The following is a 13,476-nucleotide window of genomic DNA, read 5'->3' as shown; positions in this document are numbered from 1 at the left end:
TCTGTCTTAGCATCCCAGGAGCTGGGTTACAGCCTGGCCTCATTTTAATATTTTAAAGTTCTCTTTTCATCTCTGATAGTAAATAACAACAATGATAATTTAAAAAAAAAAACATTTTTCGTGGGTTGGGGTTGTAGCTCAGTGGCAGATGCTTGCCTAGCATGTGTGGGGCACTGGATTCGACCCTCAGCACCACATAAAAATAAAAGAATAAAGATATTATGTTCATCTACAACTAAAACAAAAGAAATTTTAAAAAAACTTTAAAAAAAGAAAAATACTGTTCACCATTGAACAATCCAGGGTCACTGGAGTATACTATTTATTAATACAGCTGGGAAACAAACACCATTGAGGGCCCCCCACAGTGAACATGTGAGGGTTCAGGCCATGGGAGTGGGCAGCAGGGAGGCCACTCATTCCAGGACTCTGCACAGCTGGCCCTCGAGGTTTTTGCATGCTGAGTGACATTTTCCTCAAGAGATTTTGGAACACTTATCTTTCTCTGTGGAATTGCAAGAAATTTTTCTCCCTGCTGTGTGTGTGTGTGTGTGTGTGTGTATACACACACACACACACATATATATATATATATATATATATATATATATATATATATTTTTTTTATAATAAAATTACAAATAAGAAAAATCTATTAATCATTCACTTTGGGATCAACACTTCAATTTGAGCACAAAATTTAAAAAATAAATAAATAAACAGGGTTAAACCAGTGGGGTTTATTGCAAGATTCATAGATCCTGTTTCATTTGATCAAAATTATGTCAAAGCGATCCACTGAGGCCAAGGAAATGTGCCCCAGGGTTGAACTGTTCACATAGGTTGCTGGGCCCACTGGAAACATCTTCCCTTGGATGCATTTTCTTTAATGTACATGTATCTCTTTTTCTCGTCATGGAAAGACATATTCAAAAAAAAGAAATATGTGTTATGATTACTCCCATAGAATAATAGGGAAATTGTCCATATAAGTGATAGAAAAATAGTGTACTATGAAGTTGATCTTTGCTAAACATACTGGAAATTGCTATGGAAACTTCTCTAAGGTTCAGATTCTAGTTGACCTGGGACCCTACTGGCTCATGTCTATTCTTGTGGTACAATTATTAGTAATTTCCATTTTACTTTCAAAAACATTTTAAGTTGGATAATAAATTATATGTTCACCCTACTTATAATACTTTTAGACATATTTAATAAACATAATAGAAAAGTCTAACTTATTTAGCTTGTACTGATTCTCAGGGGCTGAATGGGCATTAATGTAATTACCATTTCTAATGACATCTATAAAGATCATTCCTTGTGAAAAAAAATGACAAAGATGGGACCATTAGACTATGGGTTGTTTTTGTTTGTTTGTTTGGTTGGTTGGTTTGGTTTGGTTTTTTTAAACAGCCCCCTAGAGAGAAATCCCTTAATGACTTGAGCTAAGTGGAATGAGAGTCCCCAAATTCACAAATTCACAAATTCACGTCCTTGGAAAACTTGGTGGGTAAATGAACTGCTCTGTGTGTGTGTGTCAGAGTTGGGGGGTGCTGGTGGCTCCAGTGGACATACACATTCTGAATTCAGCATGCATGTCTAGGTTACATTTGGGTTCCTTTTGTCAAGACAATCAGGACATAGACACGTGACTTGTCCAAGCTCGCTAATGCTGCACCTGCCGGTTTTGTTGGGATTTCCCTGTTGATAAATCCAGGCCTCTTTTGTACTTTGCCAGCCTCTGCATTACCAATAAGCACTGGGCAGCCATGCTGGGCAGTGGTGTCACTATTTGTATGTGCCACTTCCTTCCGTAATTTGTTTTCCTGCAGATGGAACTCCCAAAATTATTTCTGCCTTTAGTGAAAAAGTGGTGAGTCCCGCGGAACCCGTGTCCCTCATGTGCAACGTGAAGGGGACGCCCTTGCCCACCATCACGTGGACGTTGGATGACGACCCGATCCTCAAGGGCGGCGGTCACCGCATCAGCCAGATGATCACGTCCGAGGGGAACGTGGTCAGCTACCTGAACATCTCCAGCTCGCAGGTGCGCGACGGGGGCGTCTACCGCTGCACCGCCAACAACTCGGCCGGAGTCGTCCTGTACCAGGCTCGAATAAACGTAAGAGGTGCTTGTCAAATCAGCTCCTCGAAACACACACATGACTCATTGTAGTGGAGAAGGAGGTTTCTGCATGCTCCAAGCCGAGCCCCGAATGCCAGAACCGAGTCCCGTCGCCTCGCGTTTGCTGCCCTCTCCTCCCCACTCAGGAACAGCCCGCGGGGGACCTGGGAACCCTGTTTCCTTAGTCAGCTGGTTCTCTTTCTCTCCTCTTAGACTTGTCCACTCGATCTGATCTTTCCTTTCCTGGTTTATGCTCTGCATGACTTTTCTTTCTCCTTTCCTCCTGTCTCACTGCGCTCATGGTAAGCCCTCATGTACATGGCATCTAACCTACATTCATCGTGTGGCCTGGCACGACGCCCATCTCCACTGTGTACTCTAGAAAGATCCAAGGACCCATCAGTTGGTACCGACGTTTCACAAGCAGAGCGGGATGTGCAGTGTAGACTAGCTGCTCTTACCAATCAAATTACCTATTATCGCTTAACTTAAAAATACTTTAATAGAAGTAGCCCATGAGGAAAATATTTAATATTCATTCATTGGAAAGTAATAAAAGAAAAAAATATCTTTTGAAGAAAATGTCAAATGCCTGAGATTTTATTTAACGGAAAAAGATGAGCTTACATGAACATAATCAATGTGTTTCTAACTCAAGGAATAACGTTACCTGTTTCCCCACATGAGATGTGCCCTTAAATTATTTTCAAGAGTTTCCTTTATCTCCCCAGGGCCTGCAAGCATTCGACCAATGAAAAATATCACAGCAATAGCAGGGCGGGACACGTACATCCACTGTCGTGTGATTGGCTATCCGTACTACTCCATCAAATGGTACAAGAACTCGAATCTGCTTCCTTTTAACCACCGCCAGGTGGCATTTGAGAACAATGGAACCCTGAAACTCTCCGACGTGCAGAAGGAGGTGGACGAGGGCGAGTACACCTGCAACGTGCTGGTGCAGCCGCAGCTCTCCACCAGCCAGAGCGTGCACGTGACCGTGAAAGGTAACCCCGTGCGCACGGCCTCGACTCAGCTCGGGAGAGGGGTGCCCTGGGCCCGGGTCTCTGTGCAGGGAGATTTGAGCGTTGCGGGTTGCGGGATGGTGTGTTGGCTCCTGCATCCTCTGAGGACCTGCAGATGAGTTCATTTTCTCTGGGTGGATTTCCCAGAGGACATGCGCGGTTAACATCACCTTAGAAAATGCTCGTTGGCTTGGTTACCTAGCTGTCTGTCAGATGGTTATAAAATGTGTCTTTCTTTCCAAAAGACTCCCCAAAGTTGAATTTTTAGAATCCAACCAGAAGCAATATTTTGTAGTGAAGGACTTTAAACCAAGATCTCACATTGTGTAGGCAGAGGGGTGGCCTAGGATTCCAGGGCCACAGGACCCTCCCCAACTGACATCATGGTGTGGTCTGTTGGGGATTCAGCAGCTCAGCCCCCATCTCTTTAGCAGCAAAGGCAATGAAATGACAGATCCACCCAGGGACACACAGCTGTGCAGTGGCAGACCCGGAGGGACCCACTTCTTCCAGTCCCCAGCCAAATATAAAATGAAAATGTTCCAGCTACATGAATAATCTACATGAGGTACACCCTGATAACAGTTCTAAAATTGTAATAAAACCATTCTCCAAATCAGCATAAGCAGCCTCCTGTCATATGGAGCCACCTGCCTGAGCTGTCCAAGTGACAAAGTTGTACTGGAGGAATGTTTAATCCACATGTGATTCTGTAACATGATAAGCTGAGCATTTGAAAACAGATGGTTCACAGAGCTGTGCAGCACTTCCAGATACAAACAGACTCATTGCACAACTTCAAAACAGTGCATCTCTTAGTCTCACTGCATTCTCATCACGGAAGTAGTCAAATACTGGTAACCTGTCAAGCTCTTGGTGGCCAATTAGGTTTCCTAAAATTCTCTTTCTCCCTTGAAGTTTCAGTTGTAGTACTTGCTACAAACATCATCTCTCATGATCCTGGGAGTGAAAAGTTTTTTTTTTTTTTTCCTCTAGAAAATGTGTATCAAATACACAAGTCTGTGTAACTATAGTTTTTAGATAGCCATTCTTTGAAGAAATAACTTGGAATTCCATGAAAAAGGTGGCTAGTGGGTTTGCATCTCAAACAGGGACACCAGGTTTTGTGTGCAAACAACCCCCTCCTCTGTGGGCAGCAGAGTGCTCTGTGTACTCTCCCCATTGTGTCACAAAGAACATCTGAAATGACAGGAACTCCAAGGTCAAGAGCTAGTAAAATGATTACATTTATTGTTTCACCAAGTGTGAAACAATCCCCTAGAAACCAACTCAAGCTAGCTTATGCCTAAACAAAGTCATTTGGTCTTGTCACCAATATGTCTATGATATCAGGAAACAATTTAATCAAATAGTTTTGTGTTTAGGAGCTTCTTTTAAGCATCCATTATATGTGTGAAAGTTGCCAGCTTCTCTGCAAATACTTTCCAATAATCAGAGGCAAACGCGAGCCATTCCCCTGCAGTCTCCTTAGGGAAACCGACTTACACTACAGGCAAACAGAATCCCTGGTCGCAGTCAGCACATCGGTGGACGGTGCATAGGAGGTTTTAGTGTCACCACCGTGATTCCTATTGAGGCTGGGCAGTCTCCCTCACCTTTGCTTTCATGCCAACAGTGCAAATGTCTACACAGCGAGAGAGGCAGATAGCAGCCTAGCAGCCTAATGAAAATGGCTTCCTCCTTGTAAACTCCTTATGGTCTCAGGGTCCCCAGAGGTCTGCCTGCTCATCCAGTGCTAAAAATTAAGTCTGTTTCTCATGCCTAACCATTCATTGTGAACAATGCATCCGATGAACTTCTTTGTGCATAGGCCTTTGTCTGCTTTTAAGATTAATTCTTTCTACAAAAATTGCCAGAATTATGATTATTAGACAAAGGGGTATAAATATTTTAATGCTAACTTTTAAGAGACATAAATTCAAACAAAGGCCATATGAATCGTTAACTTAAATTTATTCTTAACATTAAATTTATTCTTAAAATTTGCCAGACCAGCATGAATCAATTTATTAGTTTTTATCCTTTTAAGTGACAGAAACCAACTCAAATTAGTTCATGCCAAAAAAAAAAAAAGAATTTATTTTAATCTCTTTATTTGACTCTTTAAAAATTTCCTAGATTGGCATGAATCAGTTCACTTACCTTGACCTTATCAGGCAAGGTGTAAGAATTCAAAGCACCAGCAACTGTGTATGTCATAAAAGACAAGACCCGAGGTTCGGGGCATCTTAAACCAAAGGCTTAAAAGACGGTACTGGTCTGCAGAGAGGCCTGATCCAGACACTGGGTTGCCATCAAGCCTTTCGACTCTCCTGTGTGCTCCTCTGGTCTTTGGCTTGATCCCCTCAGAGCAGCTTCTCCTCATGACAGGGGAACTGGCCCTGTTGTCTCTGGACTAGAATGCCCATCAACAACCAGAAAAGAAAAGGGCTCTTTCCGTTGGCTTCCTGTAGAGCAGTCCTAGGCAGGGACTCTCCGTGGTCTCCATGAGCCATGAGCTCAAGTCTGGACCCATCCTGTGGCCCAAGCAATGGGAACCTGGACAGGCTGCCTACCTGCATCCCACCCTTAGAGGTGGGAATGTACATTCACTTTAGTTGTTAAAATGGGCTCAATGAAGAACAGTCACTGATCAGGTCAGTCCCTCAGAAAATAAAACAACTTGTTAAGAGTTTCTCTTAAGCCTAGCACAGTGGCACACACCTGTCATTCCAGTGACTCAGGAGGCTGAGGCAGGAGGGTCTCAAGTTCAAGAACAGCCTCAGCAACTTAGCAATATGAGACCCTGTCTCAAATAAAAAATAAAAGGGCTGGGGATGTAACTCAGTGGTAGAGCACACCTGGATTCAATCCTTTCTGTAAAATTAAAAAAAAAAAAGAAAAAGAAAAAACCAAAAACCGCCCCCTAAAAGAGACCCATAAGGTATAAAAAGAACTGTATTAGGCAACAGAGGCCAGCAAGGAAGAGATCAGTGTGACCATCAAATCACAGCCAGGAAGAAAGCAGCAAGTCCTTCCAGGGGCGAGATGGTGTTGAAACCAGACAGACCTCACACCAGCAGTCAAATGCACAAAGCAGGAGCCCTCCCTGCTGTCTCCCATGAGCGCCTCTGGAAGCAGAGTAGGTTCTCCATGGAGCCCACAGAGAATAGCATGCACCAACCTGTATGGTTGGAAGGACTTTCACAGTGGATGTGCCTGGAATCTTGGAGTATAGAATGTGCACACAATATATGTCTTCTGTTGGCACTTAATAAATACAAATTATTTTTTGCACATGCTTATACAGAGGGGAATGTGCATACCTGTGTGTTAATCTTGCTTCAGACCATGCTTTCTTCTGTGTTAAGGGGTGTTTTATAAACCACATTACAATTGCTAGTTGTCCATGAATACTAAGGGGTATCCCCCTTGCTTTTATTTAATTCCATCTTTTTTTGTGTAGACAAGTGGCACTTCAGGTTCTGGAATACAAAATCACATCCTGGGAGAATGGGGTGGCCCAGCTTGTGTCTGCCTAGAATGTACCTGAGGCCAGAGAGTGACTCTGGGTTCCCATGTGGCCACCCAGGCATGCCTGTGCTCCTGGCCACATGCACATATGCACCCAAGCAAAGACACGTGCGGCCATTCGTTCAAGACACCACTCGTATTTCTTGTTAGAGATGATGTTGAACTTTCAACATGTAGTGAATTATACCCCATTAGCAATTTTAGCTTTCACTCAGATGTGAGAAGGTCTAAACCAAGTTGACTTCTGCACATTTAAATTTTCACTTTAAAATGTCTTGAAATGAAATATATAAATTAAGTCTGATGCTAGTGGCTAAGGTCATGGTCTATCAAGACTTTTTAAAAATTATAACCTTTACTGTTTTCAGTTGTGGGAGAGGTAGCTGAGGCACGGCTAATTGTGCAAGTCCTAGCGTCCCTGTGGTTTGGGAGTGGAAGGCTGTCCTGCTGCCGTGTTTGGAGAGTGCACTGCATTACCTTTCCTGTTGGTGCTCAGTGGGTGTTTTATTGAGAAAATTGATGCCTCAAGTGTTGGTTTCCTTTGGAAGTGAAAGTTGGCCTATGGGTCTCCAGTCATGATACTGCAAACTGGCACCTTGTTATTTTTATCTCATTTCTGGAAGTTTCCTTGGTAACACACACACACACACACACACACACACAGAGAGAGAGAGAGAGAGAGAGAGAGAGAGAGTGTGTGTGTGTGTGTGTGTGTGCGTGTGCGCACGCACGGGTGATATCTGGAAACAATACTGTTTTTCAGTCTTGTCTTTCTTGGTAATAGTCACGGCCCTTCTGCTCATTTTGTAGCACATGCTTGGGAATCAAAGCCCCAAAGATGAATGTAAATAAGGTGCCAACTGTTGATAGTGGTGGAAGCTTCGACAATTCTGAAATACATTTAACTATTAAGAAGGGTGACTTTTCTGCCTTCAAACACATGGCAGAAGTGAAAGTTGAAATCCCTTCTTTTACTTCAGTTTAACAAGTGGCTTTATATCTCACCCATTTCCAAGCACTCCTTGCCCATGTGCCACCCTGGACTTGAACAGTGCCTAATTGAGTGTCCTAATTGCTGGAGACCAACATTCCCAGGAAAGCTAATTGCCGCGAGGTGGAAATGTCACCTTCTAGTTATATTTACGTAAGACTTCTTGGTTTGCATGACACTTGCACATGTGTCACCCTAGTGATGCTCCGGTGACTCCGTAGTGCCGATGATGCAGAATCAGAGCAACAGGGAAAGATGTGCACGAGGTTATCTGTGATGTACTCAAGGCTCCGAAGCAGAACTTTTTATTCCAAGGCCACCCTGGGGTGAGTCTAGGGAAAGTCATTCAACTTGCAGTGAGAAGTCAGGTTGGACTGAGGAGACAGGACACACAGTTCCCAGAAGGAAGCTATTTAAAAGTCAAGAAAAACAAAACTGTTTAAAAGTAGGGAAAGGATACTGAGGGTCTGATTAAGAGAGACATTAAAGGGGAGAGACACCAGAGGAGGGCTGGATCTGGTGAGAGAGGGCAGAAGCTGTTCCCCACGGCTCAGCCTGGATGACAGGGGTCCTGAGCGGGGTCCCTGAGAGGGAAGTTGGGGAAGCAGGGGTCAGTGTCTCTGGGCCATGGTTCTGGATTCTGAATGTGGGCATTTTGAACCATGGATTTGGGGGAAATGGCTAAATTAGATGAGAAAATTGGCTGAAACAATGAGTGGCCTGAGACGATGAGACTTTTGGAAGTTCATCTTTTAAATCAATGTTGCCAGTCCATGAGACGAGATGATCCTGGAGATGCAGAGAGCAAGCAGGAACGTTCCCTTTTGCACATCCTCCCCTTTTCCACGTCAACTGATGATAAAGAAGAACACACTGGCTTCCACACCCAGCATGTCATTGGCAGATGGCAGGCGGTGGGCAGGCGTGTCCTGCTGTCCTCTGAGGCCATGCAATGGCTTTAACAAACTTACCCCATACATGCCCATACTCTGGTTGGTGTATTGGAACACCGCCCTCTTTGATCCAAGATAGCTTTTTACTGGGAGCCCTTCAGCTTGAAGAGAGAATTAAGTGTCATTGCTGCCCGAGGCCCTCTGTCTTCTGCAGCTGACCAGAGCAGCTGTGCCCAGTGCAGCGGGAAGCACCCACGTCAGCAGGTGAGCCCAGGCTGCACACCAGAGTCACTGTCCGTCTTCTGCACTGTTGACGGTGCAGTCAGGGAGGGACGGCTACATCCAAACCCGCTGACAGTGGCTGTAGCTCCACTCAGGTGAGCAGCAGGGACGCCACAGCAATGTCACGTGGCCCAGGTGCACACAAACACGCTGGCAGGGTCCCCCCCCCCTGCTTTCTGACGCTTGCTCATTTTCTGCCACACCCAGAGCGCTGTCAGCCCCCGACTCCCCGTCCCAGCTCCGTGAGGAGGACACTTGCTTCCCCCTGGACGCCCGTCCCCTTCTCCCCCTCCTGCTCTCTCTGGTTTCTCTAGCAGCATACAGTATTGTATATAGAAAGTGCATCATTCCCACGTCATTTCTCTTTTTAGGTCCCTCATTAAAGTTGAGCAGTATTTAATGGAGGGTTCTGTTTGCTGAGGTCATTCGTGTGTGGCCATAAATAAGTTGTTTGTGCATTTTTATATTGATTTTTCAAAAACTACTTAGGGAGTGTATAGTTTCTATTTCAGATAATATAGGAGAAAAAAAATTAGGTCTGAGGGCAACATAATGTGTTACATGTATAATCTGTGGTAGTTCTTTATTTCAAAAGGGAACTGAAATTCTTTGTTCATTTGATATCCTAATGTAGTAAAAGAAGTCTGGGAAATAGGAACATGCTTTCCCCTCCTCTCTATACCCTAGGATACTCCTGCTTACATGTGGTGAGATTCCTACATTTGCTCCTGCCTGGGAGCTGGGCCACAGAGTTCCCAGGAGATCCTCTGCACTTTGGGTGAGGGTGTTGGCATCGAGCTGGGAATGCAGTTCACACACCTCCCTTCACATGGGTTCGTCCTGGAGGTAGACTGACTTATCATTTTCCTTCTATTCTAGAAAATTATTCATGGGAACACTTGATTAAATGTTATATTAAAAGATCTCAAATTGCTTTCTCCTACAAAGGGAAATCTTATGTATAGGATTTGGTGTAATGTCAAAGAATATGATTCTTTTATTTACTTATAATTAAATTGTAGGAGAAATAAGATTTTGCAATATGTTGTGCTTGCTCAACATGGGAAACTTAGAGGAGAGAATTATGTAGTCACGAGAAAGGAAGAAAGAAATCCAAGAAAAATTAATAACACTCCTTGCCTACCCTGTAATTAATCTTGTTGCAAATACATACACATATGTGCACCCCACAAACACACATGCACACAAACAGACAAGTGAAACCCTCTGGGAGTGCTGGTAATAATATCCTGATAATGATACTCTAAATCAAAACAAACAACTCTCAATATTCAAAATCGGCAGTAGGATGTTTTTTGTTTTATATGGATTGTGCAAAACACAATGCATAAGATCAACAGAATTGCATAGTTTATGTGTATGTATGGTACAATAATATTTATATGTGTTGTTTTAGTTATAATATAAGCATAGACTCATGAATAAATAAAAATACACATCATAAAACATACACATCCCCTTGCAGAGAGACGCAGTAAGTACTTTGAGCACGAGCCTGGTTCTGTGTAAGGGGATGATGTGGCCATAGATACAGGGCTGGGGGTGAACTTGGAGGTCATGGAGACCCGTCTCCCAGCTGTTGCTGCTGGTGGCCTGGACTGTGGCCCCGGGCTTTGGACTCTGCAGTGGTGCTCCGTGCTCTGAGCCCGCTCTGTTTCTAAATGACCGTGCTCACCAGACAGGGCTTCCCCTGTTGGGTGCAGGTCTGCCTTCTCCAGTGCCGCCCCCCTTTCCCCTGCCTGGCAGCGCCATGTGCTCTGCTCCTTCACCATAGGAAGCTGCTGCCTCGTGTGTGAAACAGGGAGCCACTGTCCTGCAGGCTGGCCACTCACGCTGCCCCTTGTTCAGCTGTTCCGCAGGCATCAGGGCTGGGCAGCTCGTGCTCTCTGTGAGGACACACTGAGGGGTCTGTTGACTGAAAGAGTCGCAGCCTTCTGAGCACTCTAGTGTCTCCGCGGCACGTGGAAATGCCACCTCCACCCTGAAGACAGCGCCTCCTGGTGGAAACCCGCCTCCCCCCTCCCACCTCCCCCCTCCCACCTGGAAGCCGTGGCATGCATTGACTCAGGTGGTCCCTGGATGATCCCCCTAGAAGGGCTGCCACGGGTGGGCTGGGATTTTGTTTTATTTTGTCAACTTTGGGTTTAAACCACTCATTCCCATCAGTCCATCCAAAGGGCCTGATTTTGATTTATTTTATCTCGTTTTCGTCACAAACCTTCTATCCACTCTGGCACCACTCTTCTCCTCTGTGCATTTTATTGATTTTAGATCCATGTTCTGTGTCTCCCTGAAGGTACATAGGTATGAATATATGTTTTTCAAACGCGCAGAAAGTAAGCGCCCAGGCCCCCGCCCCCTGGCCGGCTCTCTGACTCTGTACACGTGCTGCCGTGAAGAGCCTGTGACGTGCATGAGGGGTGTTCACCGCCGTCCAGGACCCAGACAGAACAGACCCACCACAGATCCCACAGGACTTCCCTGTGATTGCGTGACCGTGCTCCAGAGCCCTGTGTAGTGTGCCTGCCCACCAGCCACCACAGCCTGCCCATCAGTGACTGCCGTGGCCTGCCTTTCCAACACGGCACCCAACTGCACAAAGTAGTTTTTCATTGTTATAACCAATATGCCCGACAAGAACAACTTAGAGGAGAAGAGTTTACTTGGGCTCACAGTTCCAGGTTCAGTCCATGGTTGACCAACTCCATTGACCTGGGCCCCAGGTGAGGCAGAACATCATGGCAGGAGAGCATGGCAGAGGAGAGCTAATGGTAGCCAGAAAGTGGAGAGAAAGATCTCTCCTCTCTGGGGACAAAATATAAACCCCAAAGATACATCCCCCAGTGACCTCCCTTGCCCAGCCACACCCCACCTGCCTATAGTCACCATTCAGTATACACTAGTCCTTTCAAATTACTAATCATAGAGTGGATTAATCCACTGATCAGGGTACAGCTCTCCTAATCCAGTCATATCACCTCTGGACATTCCTGCATTGTTTACACAGAAGCTTCCAGGGACATCACATACCCAAATCATAGCAGTGGTAGTGTCTTCAGAAACAATTTTAGTTCTATGAAATGTATTAACATTTTCTCTATGGATGGCTCATTTGGTTTTAAAAATAATGTTTGTTGTTCCTTATATGTGTTTAGCATAAACTTGTTTATGTGCAGTGGATTAAATTTAATCATCATATTTTATCTCTTGCTTTGCTTATATTTTATTCCTTTATTTATTTTTGAAATGGGGTATTAAAATTGCCAAATATAATTTTTGATTATATTATAACTGGTTCTGCTACAACCTCTGGCTTTGGTTGGTTTTCTTTGTTTTAGTTTTTGTTTGTGTCTTGAACTATCTGTTGTGTGATTGAAGGATCACTCTTCTTGCCTTTTCTCTCCCAGACTGCCTGGTAGATTTTTTCCATTTCTTCATCTCCTGCATCTCTATAGTTTTTTTGTTTATGATGTTATTTGAACCCAATTTTTAATACAGATTTTTGTGTGTATGTTTTTGATTCATGTTTGCACATGTTTATTTATCTTATAACAAGAATTTTTAAACAAAATTATTACATACCTTTTATTTCTTTCTAATTTCCTGTTGGCTCTTTAGCTCTCTAGACTCTCTCAAGTACTGATAATGCAGTTTATAGCAAAGTTCTGTTCACAGCAGAAAGTTCATTTTATAGCAGATTGTCATAAATATATGCCAGTTTATATTTATGCTCCTCCATTTTTGTTGTACAAATTAAAGTAAAAATGTTGGTTAATTTATTCAAAGAAGATCTAAGCTTGGAAAAGAAATACCTTGGTTTTTCCCATCTAAATTTTTCAAGTTTGTCTGTCTGGAAGACTTGACTCTAAACTTTACAATGATAAACTCAGAATGTGTCAGTCCTGAAAGCCATTTGTATGAGTTTTATGCAGAAACTGAAACTCAGAGTAATGTGGAGCCTTGTTCAGGGACACAGCTGACCTGCAAGAGTAGAGAGAAAGTCCGTGTAATTGGCTTTGCCCAGATTTATGCTCATGAAGAACTGTGGGGGTGGAGAGTCCTGGGACAAATCTCTTCTTGATCTATTTTCAGGTATATGATATTGATCCTTCAGTGTATCACTAATGCAATGCCCTGAAATTTGTCAAAATAATTTAATTAACTTAGAGCTTTGTTGGAATATCATAATTACCTCATCTTTACTCTGACACATTTCAGCGCTTTATTAAAAAAAAACAGCCACATGAAGTCAGTTATGATTCATTACCAAGCTTCTAGAGAGGGTTAACCTTTTCTGAGCCAAGGTCATGGAAAATGCTTCTCAAGTAAATTATCTGCTGTTTCTAAACAACCTTGCTGTGGGGTGAGTCTTGCTCATCCCTGCTGTTTGGCCCAGCTGCTGTCACCTCTGATTGGGGTCCCCTGCTTTGCTCACATCTGGAGTCCACGCACACACACCTGCAGCCCACAGCTGTCTGCGTGAGCCTTTTCTCCCTGGATGTACAGGAGCTGTTTAATTTTCTTGAAACTCAAAGAGTTTGAGTGTGAGTTTTCAATCTGAAGCCATGGGGATTCGAAGGACCTTTCTTTCAACATTAG

The 13,476-nt window shown here is 43.9% G+C and overlaps 1 protein-coding gene across 1 annotated transcript in view; it reads left to right on the top strand.

Moving 5' to 3' along the window:
* Nucleotides 1-13,476, top strand: part of Dscam (DS cell adhesion molecule) — a 546,865-nt gene that overhangs the window by 279,208 nt on the left and 254,181 nt on the right. The window contains exons 7-8 of the mRNA XM_077795550.1: nucleotides 1,839-2,135; nucleotides 2,863-3,138. Coding sequence (XP_077651676.1) covers nucleotides 1,839-2,135; nucleotides 2,863-3,138 — 573 coding nt within the window. The remainder of the gene's footprint in view (nucleotides 1-1,838; nucleotides 2,136-2,862; nucleotides 3,139-13,476) is intronic.

This window comes from Urocitellus parryii, chromosome 2 (genome assembly GCF_045843805.1).
Source record: "Urocitellus parryii isolate mUroPar1 chromosome 2, mUroPar1.hap1, whole genome shotgun sequence".
Taxonomy (NCBI): domain Eukaryota; kingdom Metazoa; phylum Chordata; class Mammalia; order Rodentia; family Sciuridae; genus Urocitellus; species Urocitellus parryii.
This window is presented reverse-complemented; position numbering and strand designations above follow the sequence as displayed.